Below are 17,793 nucleotides of genomic sequence, written 5' to 3' on the forward strand. Positions count from 1 at the left end.
ACCCTATGGACTGTGGCCTACCAGGCTCCTCTGTACATGAGATCCTCCAGACAAGAATAATGGAGTGGTTGCCAAGCCCTTCATCAGGGAATCTTCCCAAACCTGGGTCTCCTGCACCACGGGCAATGTTCTTCAAAACATCATCTACTGGCTACAAAACAAGCTCTCTAGAAGAGCATAACTAAACATGAGGAAGTTCTCAGACTCTCCTAAGATTATATACAAAAATAATGAGGAGTTTCAAACTACAATTTTATATATTTTGGTGTTTAGATATGTATACAGTTATAAAAGAAACAAAACTTCAGATTCAAGGCATTAAAAAAAATCTGTCCAATAATTTTCCCTGAAGAACAATAAAGTAGCAATACAAATGAAATATTAAACAGCTTTCAGGTTCTTTCAAAAATTACCATTAGATTCTTAACATAACTGGAAACCAACCTACTCATCTTGACAAATACTAACAGGGCAAACTGTCAAACAAGTGTTCCACCAGATAATCTTTCAATAATGACTACTTAAAATAATAAAAAGTTATTTTCCCCATGCCTCATTTTAGACTCCAAAATGAATGAAAAAAAAAAAAACTGTGAAGTCACAGTCAACCTAGAACTTTGTATTTTAATAACAGAGTTACAAAACAAAGGTTCAGTTCAGTTCAGTTGCTCAGTCGTGTCCGACTCTTTGTGACACCGTGAACCACAGCTCGCCAGGCCTCCCTGTCCATCACCAACTCCCGGTTTACTCAAACTCATGTCCATTGAGTTGGTAATGCCATCCAACTATCTCATTCTCTGTAGTCCCCTTCTCCTCCTGCCCTCAATCTTTCCCAGCATCAGGGTCTTTTCAAATGACTCAGCTCTTCGCATCAGGTGGCCAAAGTATTGGAGTTTCAGCTTCAACATCAGTCCTTCCAATGAACACCCAGGACAGATCTCCTTTAGGATGGACTGGTTAGATCACCTTGCAGTCCAACAGACTCTCAAGAGTCTTCTCCAACACCACAGTTCAAAAGCATCAATTCTTCAGCGCTCAGCTTTCTTTATAGTCCAACTCTTTGGAAAAAACATAGCCTTGACTGGACGGACCTTTGTTGGCAAAGTAATGTGTCTGCTTTTTAATATGCTGTCTAGGTTGGTCATAATTTTCCTTCCAAGGAGTAAGCGTCTTTTAATTTCATGGCTGTAGTCACCATCTACAGTGATTTTGGAGCCCAGAAAAATAAAGTCAGCCACTGTTTCCCATCTATTTGCCTTGAAGTGATGGGACTGGATGCCATGATCTTAGTTCTCTGAATGTTGAGCTTTAAGCCAACTTTTTCACTCTCCTCTTTCACTTTCATCAAGAGGTTCTTTAGTTCCTCTTCACTTTCTGCCATGAGGGTGGTGTCATCTGCATATCTGAGGTTATTGATATTTCTCCCAGCAATCTTGATTCCAGCTTGTTTCTTCCAGCCCAGTGTTTCTCATGATGTACTCTGCATGTAAGTTAAATAAGCAGGGTGACAATGTACAGCCTTGATGTACACCTTTTCCTATTTGGAACCAGTCCGTTGTTCCATGTCCAGTTCTAATTGTTGCTTTCTGACCGGCATATAGGTTTCTCAAGAGGCAGGTCAGGTAGTCTGGTATTCTCATCTCTTTCACAATTTTCCACAGTTTATTGTGATCCACACAGTCAAAGGCTTTGGCATAGTCAATAAAGCAGAAATAGATGTTTTTCTGGAACTCTCTTGCTTTTTCCATGATCCAGCAGATGTTGGCAATTTGGTCTCTGGTTCCTCTGCATTTTCTAAAACCAGCTTGAACATCTGGAAGTTCACGGTTCACGTACTGCTGAAGCCTGGCTTGGAGTATTTTAAGCATTACTTTACTACTGTGTGAGGTGAGTCCTATTGTGTGGTAGTTTGAGCATTCTTTGGCATTGCCTTTCTTTGTGATTGGAATGAAAACTGACCTTTTCCAGTCCTGTGGCCACTGCCGAGTTTTCCAAATTTGCTGGCATATTGAGTGCAGCACTTTCACAACATCACCTTTCAGGATTTGAAATAGCTCAACTGGAATTCCATCACCTCCACTAGCTTTGTTCGTAGTGATGCTTCCTAAGGCCCACTTGACTTCACATTCCAGGATGTCTGGTTCTAGGTGAGTGATCATACCATCGTGATTATCTGGGTTGTGAAGATCTTTTTTGTACAGTTCTTCTGTGTATTCTTGCCACCTCTTCTTAATATCTTCTGCTTCTGTTAGGTCCCTACCATTTCTGTTCTTTATTGTGCCCATCTTTACATGAAATGTGTCCTTGGTATCTCTAATTTTCTTGAAGAGATCTCTAGTCTTTCTGGTCTACTGCAGAAGGGAATGGCAAACCACTTCAGTATTCTTGCCTTGAGAACCCCATGAACAGTATGAAAAACAAAGGTAACTTAAGTTTCTTTTCTTGAAAGCTAATACCAGTAGAGAAACTATGGAGAGTAGAAAGACATCTAATAAATCACTATTCTTATCTAAATAACATATTAATATAATGTCTGTGTATGTGTACATGTGTGTGCTCATTTGTGTCTGCCTCTTTGTGACCCCACAGCCAGGCTCCTCTGTCCATGGGATTTCTATAGGCAAGAATACTGGAGTGGGTTGCCATTTCCTCCTCCAGGGGGTCCTCCTGACCCAGGAATCAAACCTGAATCTCTGGTGTCCCCTGCAGTGGCAGGCAGATTCTCTACCACTGAGCCACCTGGAATCCCCAAATAACCTCTAAAACACATATTTAAACTTTTTTTTTTTAATATTTAAACTTTTGATAAAGGATTTATTTTAACTACTTTAATGCTTCAGTAAGACTTCATGTTTAACCTGACAAAGTGTTCTAACTACTTTAACACTTAGGTAATACTTCATGTAACTTGATATAAATCTAGAAAAGGTAACAAATGATAAATTAAGCCCTACAGTCTGCAATCACCTAATTTCCTCAGTATGATTAAGTGTAAATTGCCTTGGAGTTATATTATAAGGAAAAGCTGGTAGTTCATCTAAGCAAGGTCTTTAATCAAAGAAGCATGCATGCATGCATAAATTATATAATCCACAAAAAATTCCTCCATGAAAGTTGCTTTACCATCTTTTATCTATTATCAATACTAGAGCTGCGTTGCTTTTAAACCAATCAGTATTTCCCCCCCAGTTTTCTATCTGTATGAAAGTTTATTATTGAAACACTAAAGTAAAAGCCGTGAATGCAAATCACTGAACTCAGGTGACACTATATGCTACAACCTTATCTGTTTACAAGGATACTTGCTATATAATACGTAACAGCACTCTTTAACTATGCCAGTATGAAGTTAACATAATTTCCACTCATGTTTTTATAATATTGGAAAAGACCATGGGAAGCAGGAAGAGAAGAAAGCATAAACAGGATGACAGACATATAGGTTCTAAACACATGTGTGCACCTACACACAGATTAGATAGGAAAGGAAGTAGGTAGGTAAACAGATACTCAACAAGTTTATAAATGTTATTCTAGAATTACGCCTGGAGGCATTTTCCTCTTATGTTTTACTCTATGTATTAAGCAACCACAGGTCATAGATGGTATACTAGGTTTAAGGATTTATATTAAAACTAGCAGTGGTCTTTATCTTTTCAGAGTTTGTGCTTATAATAAGGTAGATAAAATAAAAAGAATGACTTTTAAAATAACTATAAAAGTATATTGATATTCATCAATAAAAAGGAATAAACTACTAATACATGCTATAACATGGAACCTCAAAATCATTATCTAGATGAAAGAAGCCAGAAGCAAAGTGAGGCTCTCTAAATGAAATGTACATAAAGGGATAAAAATATTAGTTTGGTGCAAAAGTAACCACGGTTTTGCTTTATTGAATTTTGCTATTTGATTGGAGTACATTCTTAAATAAATATGGTTATATTATCCATCATTTTAACGCACATTTCTCCCTTTATGTTTTTTTGCTGTCTTACTATTGTTGTTGTTCAGTTGCTAAGTCACGTCCAGCTCTTTCCAACCCCATGGACTACAGCACGTCAGGCTTCCTTGTCCCTCACCATCCCCCAGAGTTTGCTCAAATTCATGTCCATCGAGTCAGTGATGCTTCTAACCCTCTTATCCTCTGTCGCCCCCTTCTCTTTCTGCCCTCAATCTTTCCCAGCATCAGGGTCTTTTCCAATGAGTCAGCTCTTCTCATCAGATAGTCAAAGTATTGGAGCTTCAGCTTCAGCATCAGTCCTTCCAATGAGTATTCAGGGTTGCTTTCATGTAGGACTGACTGGTTTGACTTATTACTTGCTGCTTATTGCGTATTTATTTTAGACTACGGAAATGATGCTAGACAAAAAGCAAATTTGAGTAATTTTCTTATTCAAGTTCAAATGGGCTGTAAAGCAGTGGAGACAACTTGCAACAACAACAACACACGTGGCCTAGGAACTGCTAACGAACATACAGTGCAGTGGTGGTTCAAGAAGTTTTGCAAAGGAGACAAAAGCCTCGAAGATGAGGAGCACAGTGGCATAAAAAACTCATGTAGAGACTGTAGTAAATACTCTGCCTAATGATTAAAAATTGGGCAACATCTGAATAGTCCCCTTTTTTGAGGAGACCTGTTGCAGATCATACACTGGGAGAAGAGAATTCACCCTAGGCTCTCTGTTAGCTGTTCTTCCACAGATCCTTATATGGAGGTACAGATAATATACATGACTTACATACATCATAATATTTAATAGATGATTTTGAAACAAGGCAGTTACCAACAAAAAGTGAGATCAATTCCAGGCAATACATCCAGTTTTAAAAAATATAAAATAATTTTAAAGAAAAAAATCTTTTTGCAGATCTTCTATGGGTAAGACTCTCCAAATAAACTAATTATGACTCCACAAGCACTATAAACATTTATATTTCAAAAACTATCAGCACAAAACTAAAATGCTGGGGAAATCATCTATAACATATATGATGAAAAAGAGTAAGAAGCTGCTAGAAATCACTGAAAAAGGACAACCAAACTGAAAAATATGGAAGAGAATATATTTTTATTTTCTTAATTGATGTATGTCAAGTAGGGAGGGAAAGTAATATACTGAAGTAGAAGAAAATCTTAAAAATGCAGATAGAAATCAAAGTTTTTTGTAACTTACAAGTAATTTTGTGAGCCCAATATTAATAGAATCTATTAGGCCTGTGAAATAATATAATGAAGTATTGCACTAATAGCCACTTAAAATATGAGTGTGTTAATCACTTAGTTGTGTCCGATTCTTTGTGACCCCATGGACTGTAGCCCACCAGACTCCTCTGTCCATGGGATTCTCCAGGCAAGAATATGGAGTGGGTTGCCATTTCCTTCTCCAGGGGATCTTTCTGACCCAAGGATCAAACCTGGGTCTGTTGCATTGCAGGCAGATTCTTCACCATCTGAGCTATAGGGAAGTCCACTTAAAATATATTTGTAATAATTCTGAATAACCTTGCAAAGACCAACTGTCAATGATTGATACATGACAGTTTTAGCATATAAAGATGTTGACTGTATATATAACCAATACAATCTGAACAAGCCAGTTTTACCACATATGAAAACCATAAATACAAATTGTTTTAAAATTTTATTCAAGAATATAAACAAGCAGTGTATCACACAGTGTATCATAGGTCCTTAATAATGATCCCTAAAAAAGCCTGCTACAAGAGCATAAAGTATGCATCAATATACTGCTGACATTCTATTGCTTCAAATTATATTTAAGTTGACTGCTTCAGCCCTAGTACACATTTTTATTATAAAGCTGACAACTGTTGTTGCTATTTTCAAAGTCTGGACTGTTACCTCTTCTTCCTCTTCTATCAAAATCCACTATCCTTTAAAGTTCAGCTCAATGGGCTACATCTCCTAGAAACTTTTCTCCATTAGCATTAATCTCTGCATTCCCACTCTAAAAGCACCTTGTTTATTCCTTTAGTCACAGCATAATACAACTGTGCCTCGTATTAACTAGCTGATTACCTTTGGATCTCTCTCACTTATAAACTCTCTGAGAGTTATTTTATCTAAGGACAACAATGTATTACTTTCCATCTTTAGAAAACAACTAACTATAGCTACACAGGCTAGCAAAGACATTTTCTAATTGAATGAATAAAAGAATGTACCACACGTTTCTTGAAAGAATGAGAAAACACTTATTCACTGAAATAATTAAAACTATAAACTCATGAAACATAGTAAGTGGGCTAATAATTTTTTAGAGGAAAAGGTTCTGAGAGACATATTCCTAGGATATGGACAGGAAAGAGGGGATGCCACAAACCTCAAAGAAGTCATCATCTTGAATATAACAAAGCAATCCATACAAAGGTTCAGTGACAGAATAAGAAAGATCTTTCTTCACCGTCACTCTCCAAGTGGAAACCTAAATATTTCCTACTGGCATGGACAGAATAGCCTGAAAACAGTAAAGAGAGGCTTAGCTCTCCTTCCTAAATCCTTAAAGAGATAAGTGATGAACAGCCATGCTCTGGCTGCCTTCCCGTCATGAAAGCAAGACAGCCAAGCAAGCAATTGAGAAGTCTCAACTCACTCAACTAGACATAATGCTTTAGCTCGAGAGAAATGGAAAACTCCATACCTGCCCACAACCTTCACCTCATATATAAGGTAAATCCACCATTCAGCTTTAAAATACACATTCAAAAAGTTTAGTATGCTTCACAATGATGATTCTGTTCATTTTTAACAATAAAATGGACAACTAGAATTTTACAAATTGGGGAAAGACTAAAACCAAAGTGAAATCATGAATAATTGTAATTATTGTATTGTAATGATTATCTGTCTAAACTGTAATTTTAATTTCTTGAGGGTGGAAAACAATTACATAAATCTTTGAATGTCTCATGTCTAATACAACACCTGGCACATAGAAAGTTGTCAATGTTTGTTGAATAAATGCAAAAGAGTGAACTGAAAAAAAAAACCCTATGTATTTATTTTGTTTTAAATGCCATACATTAAACCAATACATATGCTGTAGCTTTGATATTAACTGAATATTCAGATAAGTGAGTCTAAACGTATCACAGATCAGGAGTTTCCAATGTGAAGCTCAAAGGAAGCAGGGAATGAATCTTTGATATTGTATGTTAAAGTTTTTACACATGCATATGTATTTTTCTAGAACAAGTTCTACGTAGCTGTCATCATACTTTCATAAAGGTTGAAGACTACAAAACAGTCAAAACTTCTAAAGATGCATTATCAATTGTAAAAAATTAAAAATATAATTAAATATTACAAACAATTTATGTAACACCAGATGTTTTAATCTTTGATGAATCAGAAAAGCTCCTGGATTATATGGAGTACCAAGAGTCATTAATCATTCAGTATTTAATAAATGCTTTTTCAATCATTTAAATGTAGAAAATGTGGGAATTTATTATTATACTTTGTGAAATTAAAAGATCCTAGCTACATCATCATTAATAGGCAACCAATATTACTCATGCAAAACAAAAATATTCAAACAATTATGCCACATGAATTAATGCATAAATGGTTAAGACATTTTCATAAGTGAAAATAGCATTTTTACAAAACCAAAACTAGTAATCCAGAGTTAGCTAGAACAGTTAACAAAACAGGAAAAGATAAAAGTCCTGGGGCTCTATATCCTAGCACTCTAACCTAAAAACTAAATGTAAGTAAAATAGATAGGTGCTCTCAGAAATCCAATGTTGTAGACACAAGTTAGTAATTTGATTATACTGCTCAGGAAGGAGCTGCAACAGGTGTCCTTTTTCTAAGAAACTGAATAGAAGAAGTCCACATCTAGAATCACAGTAACATCCAAAACTGGTCAGTTTAACCAAGCTGTTTTTTTTCTGATATTGAGAATTTTTGATGGAAGGTGAGGTATGAAAATAATTTCACAGCATAAAGCATTCCTGAGGAAAGCTTGCAAGCCACAGGTGATGGGCCATACTACATGGCACAAAAAGCCTGAGACCTCTAGGGCCTCAGAGGTGGAGAGAGAATGGAAAAAGGAGAGGTGAACAATAAAAACAGATGATACGAATACTCTGACTATTCTCTCCCTTCCTCTGGACTCAGATATTAGGAAGAATAAGCACAAACAAGAGTTGCCCCTACTCATCCCATTTGCTCTGTGAGCAGGGATTATATTAACCAAGCAAGCATCACTATACACTGTTAACAGGTCTGGATGGAAATGATTAATGGCCTGCCTCTATGCACTTTACTTGGTAAGAACAGACAATAAGAACAGAGTAAAGGTGTCTCAAGTTTAAAGTAAGTATTAAGCTATTTCTTAAAATCTGAGACAAAGTTAAAAATAAATTCCTTTATATGTGTTATATAAGAAAATATGCCCAATGTTATCTGTATAAGATGAAACACTGCATACCTAGCTCTCTATATCCAGCTCTGTAAAGCGAAAGTAACTGTAAGGCTTTCACAGGAGGTAACTGCTATAAATCTCAAAATCCCAAGAAGGTGACAATAACCTTGTCTTCCTACATGAAAGAGGCCATATTAAGTACCCCAATGAGTGATTATCAAAATAAATTTTGATGATACAATGATCTTTCAATACATGGTGTTCTCATTATCCCTGAGATATTCTTGGTTTTCATGACATCTTATCACAAATGAGTAAGAGACTGAGTATCTGTAGTCCTTTTAACACAGGATTGATGAGACCTCTGGAAGAATAAAAGCTGCAACTGCCCTGAGACTCAATACAAAGCTTAGGAAATAAAGCATGTGCAATGGTTTATTTGCACAAGATGGCAATGTGCTACAGGTCAGGTGTAATCATTATCACAGAGGAGGAAAGTCTTCAAGAAAAGTTCCAGCCAAGTAGTAAGGATGCAAAATTGCACCAAATTGCCTCTACTGCACTGAACTGAACATTTACAAAATGAATTTTAATGAAAAATTCTAGCTGATGATATGTAAGAGAGTTTTTTTCCACCTACCTAAATTTGAGTTGCATAAAGGTAGCTGTCCTCCACATAACTATTCTGTACATTAAGATGTAATATTTAGGTTGTGGCCATGTATTTGTGAAATAAGGTTGCTTTATATCATACAAAAGAGGCACAGCTGTGGGTTATTCCTGTACATTTATTCTAGTACTTCTCAGTGGTAATACCAATGAAGTTGATCCTTTCCTAAACACAAAAATCAGAGCTTTCTGTCTGACTCTCCTGCAGCATGTTGAAGGATGAACTCTATCAAACAGAAATAAAAATGTAAGTATAACTAAAATGAAAAGAGAGATAGTTTGCAAATGCTACTATCTTGCTATTATCTTGCTTGTAAAGATATCTCCCTACATCTTCAGACATATTTTAGAGTTTCAATGAATATATTCAGAAAAAATTGATGACATTCATTTTAAATTAGTATCTCAGAAGAAACAGAGAAATGTAGGGACTGGATATCTGAGAAACATATAAGATGCATAGAATAAACATATTATTATATTATTATATAGTTTCCTAGTGCTTTCATTATATACACATGAATTAATAACACTGTCAGAAGAAAATGATTATGCTATATAAAATTAGTGTTGAGTCATCAGAGCTGTTTTAAAAACAGCTATCTTTTTATTTTCTAATTTCAAGTTATTTTTTAATATAATATACTTGCTGATTAATTTACTATAAACTTTTAATGAAAAGCATTTGCAACACACCAAGTGCAAAAAAGTTTTAAAATTATATCTTCTAAGTTAGAGGAACATTATTACCAATATGTCACTTATTCCTAAATTTGGCAGGCCAATGAAAGCCAGCGGGTAACACTCACCATTAGAAGAGGATCACAGTAACAGAATTCTCAGAATGAGCAATGTAAAATTCAGGGGGGAAAACTGAATGAGAAGAAACTATTAAAGTGAAAGTATGCATGTGTATTTTGAATGGTATGATGGGGTATGGAATGTAGACTTTGCAAAAAGGTAAAGTTGAATGAAAATATTTGAGAAATTCAAACAAAAATTTCTATGCTTCAACCTTAGGGTTTAATTTTTTCCCCTCCTCCTAAAACAACAGAAATCAGGGTTTTCAATAAAACATCCCTTGGGCTCTTCAAACTTAGCTACCTTCTATTTCAAACTTCTTATCTCTAGATTTAATAGGCTTCACATAATCGTTTTCACATAAACTAAGTTGTACCTATAAATTAACAAAATATTCGGACCACATGAAAATAAAATTTTCCCCTATCCAACAAAGCAAGGAGTAAACTTAGAGGTCATTTCATAATAAAATTTACATATGTAATCTAATTAGGGCTTACCAGGTGGCTCAGTAAAGAATCTGTCTACAATGTAGGAGACATGGGTTCGATACTTGGGTCAGGAAGGTCCCCTGAAGAAGGAAATGGAAACCCACTCCAGTATTCTCGCCTAGGAAATCCCATGAACAGGGGAGCCTGGCAGGCTACAGTCCATGGAGTCACAAAAGAGTCAGATACAACTTAGTGACTGAACAACAATTTAATAAATTAAATATTAAAGAATATTAACTCACTAGGAACACCTTAGTGTTCTCAGCTTGAGCCACAGCAGTTGGCAGACACATAGTAGATAAAGAAAATGTTTCATTACCACCACCCGTTTCATATTTTTACATCTTAAAATACGGCTACATCTTAAAACTAACAGTAAAGTATAGCTTTTATTAATAATACATAAAACAATGATGAGTTTTACAAACTGTTGTTTAAAATTAGACTCAACAGAGTAATAAATGTGAAATTTAATGCTGAACTGAATTAAACCAAGATGAAAGTGCAATGTCTGTTAAATACATTAACTCTCAGAAAACTGAAATTCAGGCTTTTTGAACACATAATTTTACGTTAGTCTGTTTAAAAGTTTGCACTTTTATATAGAATAGGTTCAGTTCAGTTCAGTTGTTCAGTCGTGTCTGATTCTTTGCAACCCCATGAACCGTAGCACGCCAGGCCTCCCTTTCCATCACCAACTTCTGGAGTCCACTCAAACCCATGTCCACTGAGTCGGTGATGCCATCCAACCATCTCATCCTCTGTCATCCCCTTCTGCTCCTGCCCTCAATCTTTCCCAGCATCACAGTCTTTTCAAATGAGTCAGCTCTTCACATCAGGTGGCCAAATTATTGGAGTTTCAGCTTCAAGATCAGTCCTTCCAATGAACACCCAGGACTGATCTCCTTTAGGATGGACTGGTTGGATCACCTTGCAGTCCAAGGGACTCTCAAGAGTCTTCTCCAACACCACAGTTCAAAAGCATCAATTCTTTGGCACTCAGTTTTCTGTATAGTCCAACTCTCACATCCATACATGACTACTGGAAAAACCATAGCCTTGACTAGATGGACCTTTGTGGACAAAGAAATGTCTCTGCTTTTGAATATGCTTTCTAGGTTGGTCATAACTTTCCTTCCAAGGAGTAAGCATCTTTTAATTCCATGGCTGCAATCACCATCTGCAGTGATTTTGGACTCCCCCAAAATATAAAATCAGCCACTGTTTACACTGTTTCCCCATCTATTTGCTATGAAGTGATGGGACCAGATGCCATGATCTTCATTTTCTGAATGTTGAGCTTTAAGCCATCTTTTTCACTCTCCTCTTTCACTTTCATCAAGAGGCTCTTTACTTCTTCTTCACTTTCTGCGATAAGGGTGGTGTCACCTACATATCTGAGGTTATTGATATTTCTCCAGGCAATCTTGATTCCAGCTTGTGCTTCTTCCAGCCCAGCGTTTCTCATGACGTACTCTGCATAGAAGTTAAATGAGCAGGGTGACAATATACAGCCTTGACGTACTCCTTTTCCTATTTGGAATCAGTCTGTTGTTCCATGTCCAGTTTTAACTGTTGCTTCCTGACCTGCATACAGGTTTCTCAAGAGGCAGGTCAGGTGGTCTGGTATTCCCATCTCTTTCAGAATTTTCCACAGTTTATTGTGATGCACACAGTCAAAGGGTTTGGCATAGTCAATGGAGCAGAAATAGATGTTTTTCTGGAACTCTCTTGCTTTTTCCATGATCCAGGGGATGTTGGCAATTTGATCTCTGGTTCCTCTGCCTTTTCTAAAACCAGCTTGAACATCTGGAAGTTCATGGTTCACATATTGCTGAAGCCTGGCTTGGAGAATTTTGAGCATTACTTTACTAGCGTGTGAGATGAATGCAATTGTGCCCTAGTTTGGGCACTCTTCGGCATTGCCTTTCTTTGAGACTGGAATGAAAACTGACCTTTTCCAGTCCTGCGGCCATTGCTGAGAATAGGTTATATCTTTTCAATTAGCTCTAAAAACAACCCAAGTCTTTTGAATAGGGTGTTTAACCCTTTTACATTTAAAGAACTTACTCTTGCCATTTTGCTAATTCTTTTCTGACCTGTAGCTCTTTTGACCCCTGTTTCCTCTTCTGATCTTCCTTTGTATTTCATTGATTTTTTTTTTTTTTTTTTGTCATTACATAAGGTCTGATTCCTTTCCCATTTTCTTTTGAGTATCATCCATAGATATTTTCTTTTTGGTTAACACAAAACTTATATAAGACATTTTACAGTTAAAACTGTCTCAAGCTAATAAAAAATAAACTATCACACACAAAAATGCTACACTTTTACTCTTCCCTACACATAACTCTATGTCACTGATGTTACAACATTACATTATTACCCTTTTATACTGTGTACCCACTAACATGTATTTACAGGTGGTTCTTTTATATATGTTATTTAACTTCTATACCAGAATTAAAATGATTTACAAATCATCATTACAGTATTACAGTATTCCGTAATTGGCCATATATTTACCTTTTCTATCGTATTCTATTCTTTCGTATATACTTTCATATGCTGTCACGTTACTGTTTAGCATCCTTTTAATTTCTTTATACTTTAGAACCTAAAGACAACATTTATTTTATAAATAAAACTGACCAAAAAAATCTGCATAAGTATTGTTTGACAATGACAAATCAGAATTGAGCCTGCAAGACTTAAGAGTACCGAAGGGGCTGTGTTGAAACCAACAAAGCAAATCCAGTCTATTAAAATCTTCACCCAATACCTACCAGTTCCTCTGCTTAAGTACGGAGGTTTAAAGAACTTCACAACACCATAGACATTCACAATCATGCCACCTTTAAGTTGATTCAGGGGTGTATATACATAATGTGTGGCTGGAGCCTAAAGAAAGACAGTGAACATATCAATATTATTAGGTATTTATTTAGATTTTAGAATCATGTTATGATCAATTTGTAAGTTAGTAAATTGATCTGCATCTATTTCTTTGTGTCTAAAAAGAGATGCACAGCTTATAAAGGTTACTGTATAAACTGTATAAACTAGCTTTTCCTATAAATAGCTTTAATTATTAATGTTGCAATCTATATACAACTTTTAAAAAAAAAAGCAGTTTAAGAGATTTTATTTCTAGTTTTTAACCTTAACTAGAATCACTTCAAAACTTATGGCATATATTTGTTTTTCTTATACTGTTACGAAGATTTTACTAAGGCCTAAATAAACGCAGATTTGAATACAAATGATATAAAGACATTAAAACGGTAATAAAAGAAGAAAATACATGAAATAACTGTACATAAGTTTGGAAATAAAAGGGGAAGTGATTTACAGGTGTTAGGTAAACCATTTCTTAAAATCAGCAATAAGACAATAACCCAGGAGACCTCCCTGGGATGGAAGAAGGCTTTGCCAATAGCTCTCCTCCACATCTGTACTGCCCCTAAGGAACAGGTTAGTCTTAGTCCTTATGAGAGGCTATATGGGAGACCTTTCGTTTATGTCAGTGACCTCTTCCAAGATTCAGAGGCTCAGACCTTCCAGTCTTATACCATGGCCATTGTGAACTTCCAACAAGATATACACCTGTGGGGTGTCAACTAGGGCCCAAAAGATTTTAAACAGCTACCATTGTATGCTCCAGGGACTTAAGTCCTGATTAAAGTCTGCAAAGATGGGTCCCAAAGGCTTAACTCCAGCCCACATGGAAGGGCCCCTACCCTGTAATACTTTCTACCCTCACAGGAGTCAAGGTACTCAGACACGACTCCTGGATTCACTCATGAGTCAAGCCATGGGAAAAAACAGAAGAGGACACTCAGTATACCTGTGAGCCCCTGGGAGATCTTAGATACCTATTCAGGACTACAGATGAGTGTCATTCCAATGAATACACCAAAATTAAGTTTCTGGGGATAAGATTTCTCAGGACAGTTCTAAAGAGCAAACACAGCTTGGCAGGGGCTGTACTCCAAAACAGACATGAGATAGATCTCCTGATCCCTGAACAAGGAGGGACTTCAGTCATCTTGAATGAGATGTGTTGTTTCTGGGTAAATACCTCCAGGTAAGTTAGTAAAGTAATGCTCAAAATTCTCCAAGCCAGGCTTCAGCAGTACATGAACCATGAACTTCCAGACGTTCAAGCTAGTTTTAGAAAAGGCAGAGGAACCAGAGATCAAATTGCCAACATCCGATGGATCATCGAAAAAGCAAGAGAGTGTCAGAAAAACATCTATTTCTGCTTTATTGACTATGCCAAACCCTTTGACTGTGTGGATCACAATAAACTGTGGAAAATTCTGAAAGAGATGGGAATACCAGACCACCTGACCTGCCTCTTGAGAAACCTGTACGCAGGTCAGAAAGCAACAGTTAGAACTGGACATGGAACAACAGACTGGTTCCAAATAGGAAAACGAGTATGTCAAGGCTGTATATTGTCACCCTGCTTATTTAACTTCTATGCAGAGTACATCAAGAGAAACGCTGGACTGGAAGAAGCACAAGCTGGAATCAAGATTGCTGGGAGAAATATCAATAACCTCAGATATGCAGATGACACCACCTTTATGGCAGAAAGTAAAGAGGAACTAAAAAGCCCCTTGATGAAAGTGAAAGAGGAGAGTGAAAAAGATGGCTTAAAGCTCAACATTCAGAAAACGAAGATCATGGCATCTGGTCCCATCACTTCATGGGAAATAGATAGAGGAAGAGTGGAAACAGTGTCAGACTTTATTTTTGGGGAGTCCAAAATCACTGCAGATGGTGATTGCAGCCATGAAATTAAAAGACGCTTACTCCTTGGAAGAAAAGTTATGACCAACCTAGATAGTATACTGAAAAGCAGAGTCTTTTTCCTAAGTTCAGAGGCTTTCATTTACTTCTGCCTTATTTACAGGTGCACGGATGAATCAAATATTTGAACTTGACCTATTTATAACAATTTTGAAAAATACTAATATCAGAGTTAATTGATATTTTTAAAAAAGTATATCAATCCTCTTATTGGTTATTGTTTCCCTAAATAACAAATTTAAATTATACCATTATGGTAGTATTCAGAATTTAAAGCCTATACCCTGAAGTTACTGTTAACTAGAAACAAAGTTGACAAACTCTGTCCAATAGAAAGTAAAGGTTTAAAAACAGGTAGAACATAAACTTTATATTAAACTTTATCAACATATTACCTTCGTTCTAGTTTCACTGAGCTACCAGTAGTTTACTTGAAAAAATGGGAACCTTTCCATTGCTATGAGATAACAGTATTTTTAAAAATATTGAAAAAATGATTGTAAAAGAAAAGCAAAATGTGTCACAAGTGTAAAAAACTTATTTACTGAAAATTACATAATTTATCAAATCACAGTTTAGTGTATAATAATCAGTTTTAAACATAAGCTGATGAAAAGCAAAAGAAATGACTAAGATTTAGAAGTAGCAAAAATCCTAGTGTCTTCACACAATACAACTTTTTTTTCCACTTTAATTTTCTTGTGCACATAACTTTTGCAAAATATAAGCAAATATTCCAGGTAACAGACAAACCAGATATTATTACGCAAATATATAACTCAAATGTAATATCATCGTGTATTGAAAAAGCAGAGATTTATGTTTTCCCACTGTACTGATACTATTTCAAACTTTATAGCTAGCTATAAAGTTGCCTGAATACATATTTGTATGTATATATAGGTGTGTGTGTGTGGGAGGGTGTGCCTTTCTAAATTAAAATGAACATCATCTTACCAAAGACATTGATTCTGTAGAACAATCTCTTATGGATTTCACATAAACCTGAAAACAACAAGAGGATTTATTTGTATACAAACATGTCCAATGTGATTACAGACATTTAACTGTATTAAACCTACAATCTTAATTTTATAATATTAAAGTTCACTAGAATGGCTTAATAGCTTACAAATGAACAGTGACAGTTACAAAATTGTCTAAGTTAAGCTTCAGTTTAATTCATTAATTTTAATATCCTAGGACCACACTGGTCTATATAATGCCCTGTTCAGACAAACTGAACACAACAAAACAGGTAGATGTTGGCCTGCAGGCACATGGCTTGACCCAATTTTGCTTCTCTACCTGACAGCCTTGACCAAACAGGTAGTCTTCAACTGTGTGTGTGTGTGTATGGTTGTGTGCATGGAGTGGGCGGTGGTGGGGGCGGTGCGGTGAAGAGAGAGGGAGAGGATGATCATAAAGAATGAAACAGGAGGAAATATCAACCAGGAGAAATATCAACAACCTCAGATATGCAGATGATACCACTCTAGTGGCAGAAAGCAAAGAGAAACTAAAGAGCTGCTAGGTAAGGATGAAAGAGGAGAGTGAAAAAGCTAGCTTGAAACTCAAAATTCAAAAAACTAAGATCATGGCATCCGGTCTCATCACTTTATGGCAAATATTAGATTGGTGCAAAAGTAATTGCAGTTTTGCATTGCTGAATTTTGCTGTTTGATACTGGAATATGTTATTAAATAAATGTGGTTATGTCATACATCATTTTAATGTGCATTTTTAGCTGTGGTTTTGCTAATGACTTATTATTTGGTGTTTATTTTATATTTATTTTAGAATATAGAATAATGTTAGACAAAAAGCAAAATTCAAGCCAACTTTTTTATTCAAGTTCAAAATGGGTCACAAAGCAGAGGAGACAACTTTCAACATCAACAACAAATTTGGCCTAGGAACTGCTAACTGCTAACATACAGTGCAATATGTTAGCAGTGGTTCAAGAAGTTTTGCAAAAGAGACAAGAGCCTTGAAGATGAGGAGCATAGAGGCTAGTGGTCAGAAGTTGACAACCGAGAGCAATCATAGAAGCTGATCCTCTTACAACTACACAAGAAGTTGTCAAAGAACTCAATGTTGTTCATGCTACAGTCATTTGGCATTTGAAGTAAATTGGAAAGGTGAAAAAGATCAATAAGGGGTGCCTCATGAGCTGAATGAAAATCAAAAAGATCATTGTTTTGAAGTGTCATTCTCTCTTATTCGACACAATAACAATGAACCATGTTTTAATTGGATTGTGACATGTAAGGAAAAGTAGATTTTATATGACAACTGGTGATGACCAGCTCCGTGATTGGACCAATAAACTCCAAAGCACTTACCAAAGCCAAACTTGCACCAAAAAAAGGTTGTGGTCACTGTTTGGTGGTCTGCTACTGGTCTGATCCTCTACAGCTTTCTGAATCCCAGCAAAACCATTACAACTGAGAAGTATGCTCAGCCAATCCATGGCTGCAAAGCCTGCAGCCAGCGCTGCTCAACAGAAAGGGTCCAATTCTTCTCCACAATACCTGACTGCACCAATACTTCAAAAGTTGAACAAACTGGGCTATGAAGCTTTGCCTCATCTGCCATATCCAACTGACTACCAC

General features: G+C 36.2%; 1 protein-coding gene across 3 annotated transcripts in view; it reads right to left on the reverse strand.

The window, feature by feature from the left end:
* POT1 (protection of telomeres 1) overlaps nt 1-17,793 on the reverse strand; it is a 94,886-nt gene that overhangs the window by 55,599 nt on the left and 21,494 nt on the right. For 2 of the 3 annotated variants that reach the window (XM_068972909.1, XM_068972910.1), the window contains exons 1-2: nt 16,136-16,168; nt 13,147-13,261 (exon numbers count right to left, since the gene is read on the reverse strand). In XM_068972909.1, coding sequence (XP_068829010.1) covers nt 13,147-13,261; nt 16,136-16,144 — 124 coding nt within the window. In that variant the 5' untranslated portion in view covers nt 16,145-16,168. Of the gene's footprint in view, nt 1-13,146; nt 13,262-16,135; nt 16,169-17,793 lie in introns of those variants that run through there. The other variant, XM_068972911.1, reaches the window with a different exon arrangement.

This window comes from Capricornis sumatraensis, chromosome 5, assembly GCF_032405125.1.
Source record: "Capricornis sumatraensis isolate serow.1 chromosome 5, serow.2, whole genome shotgun sequence".
Classification (NCBI taxonomy): Eukaryota; Metazoa; Chordata; class Mammalia; order Artiodactyla; family Bovidae; genus Capricornis; species Capricornis sumatraensis.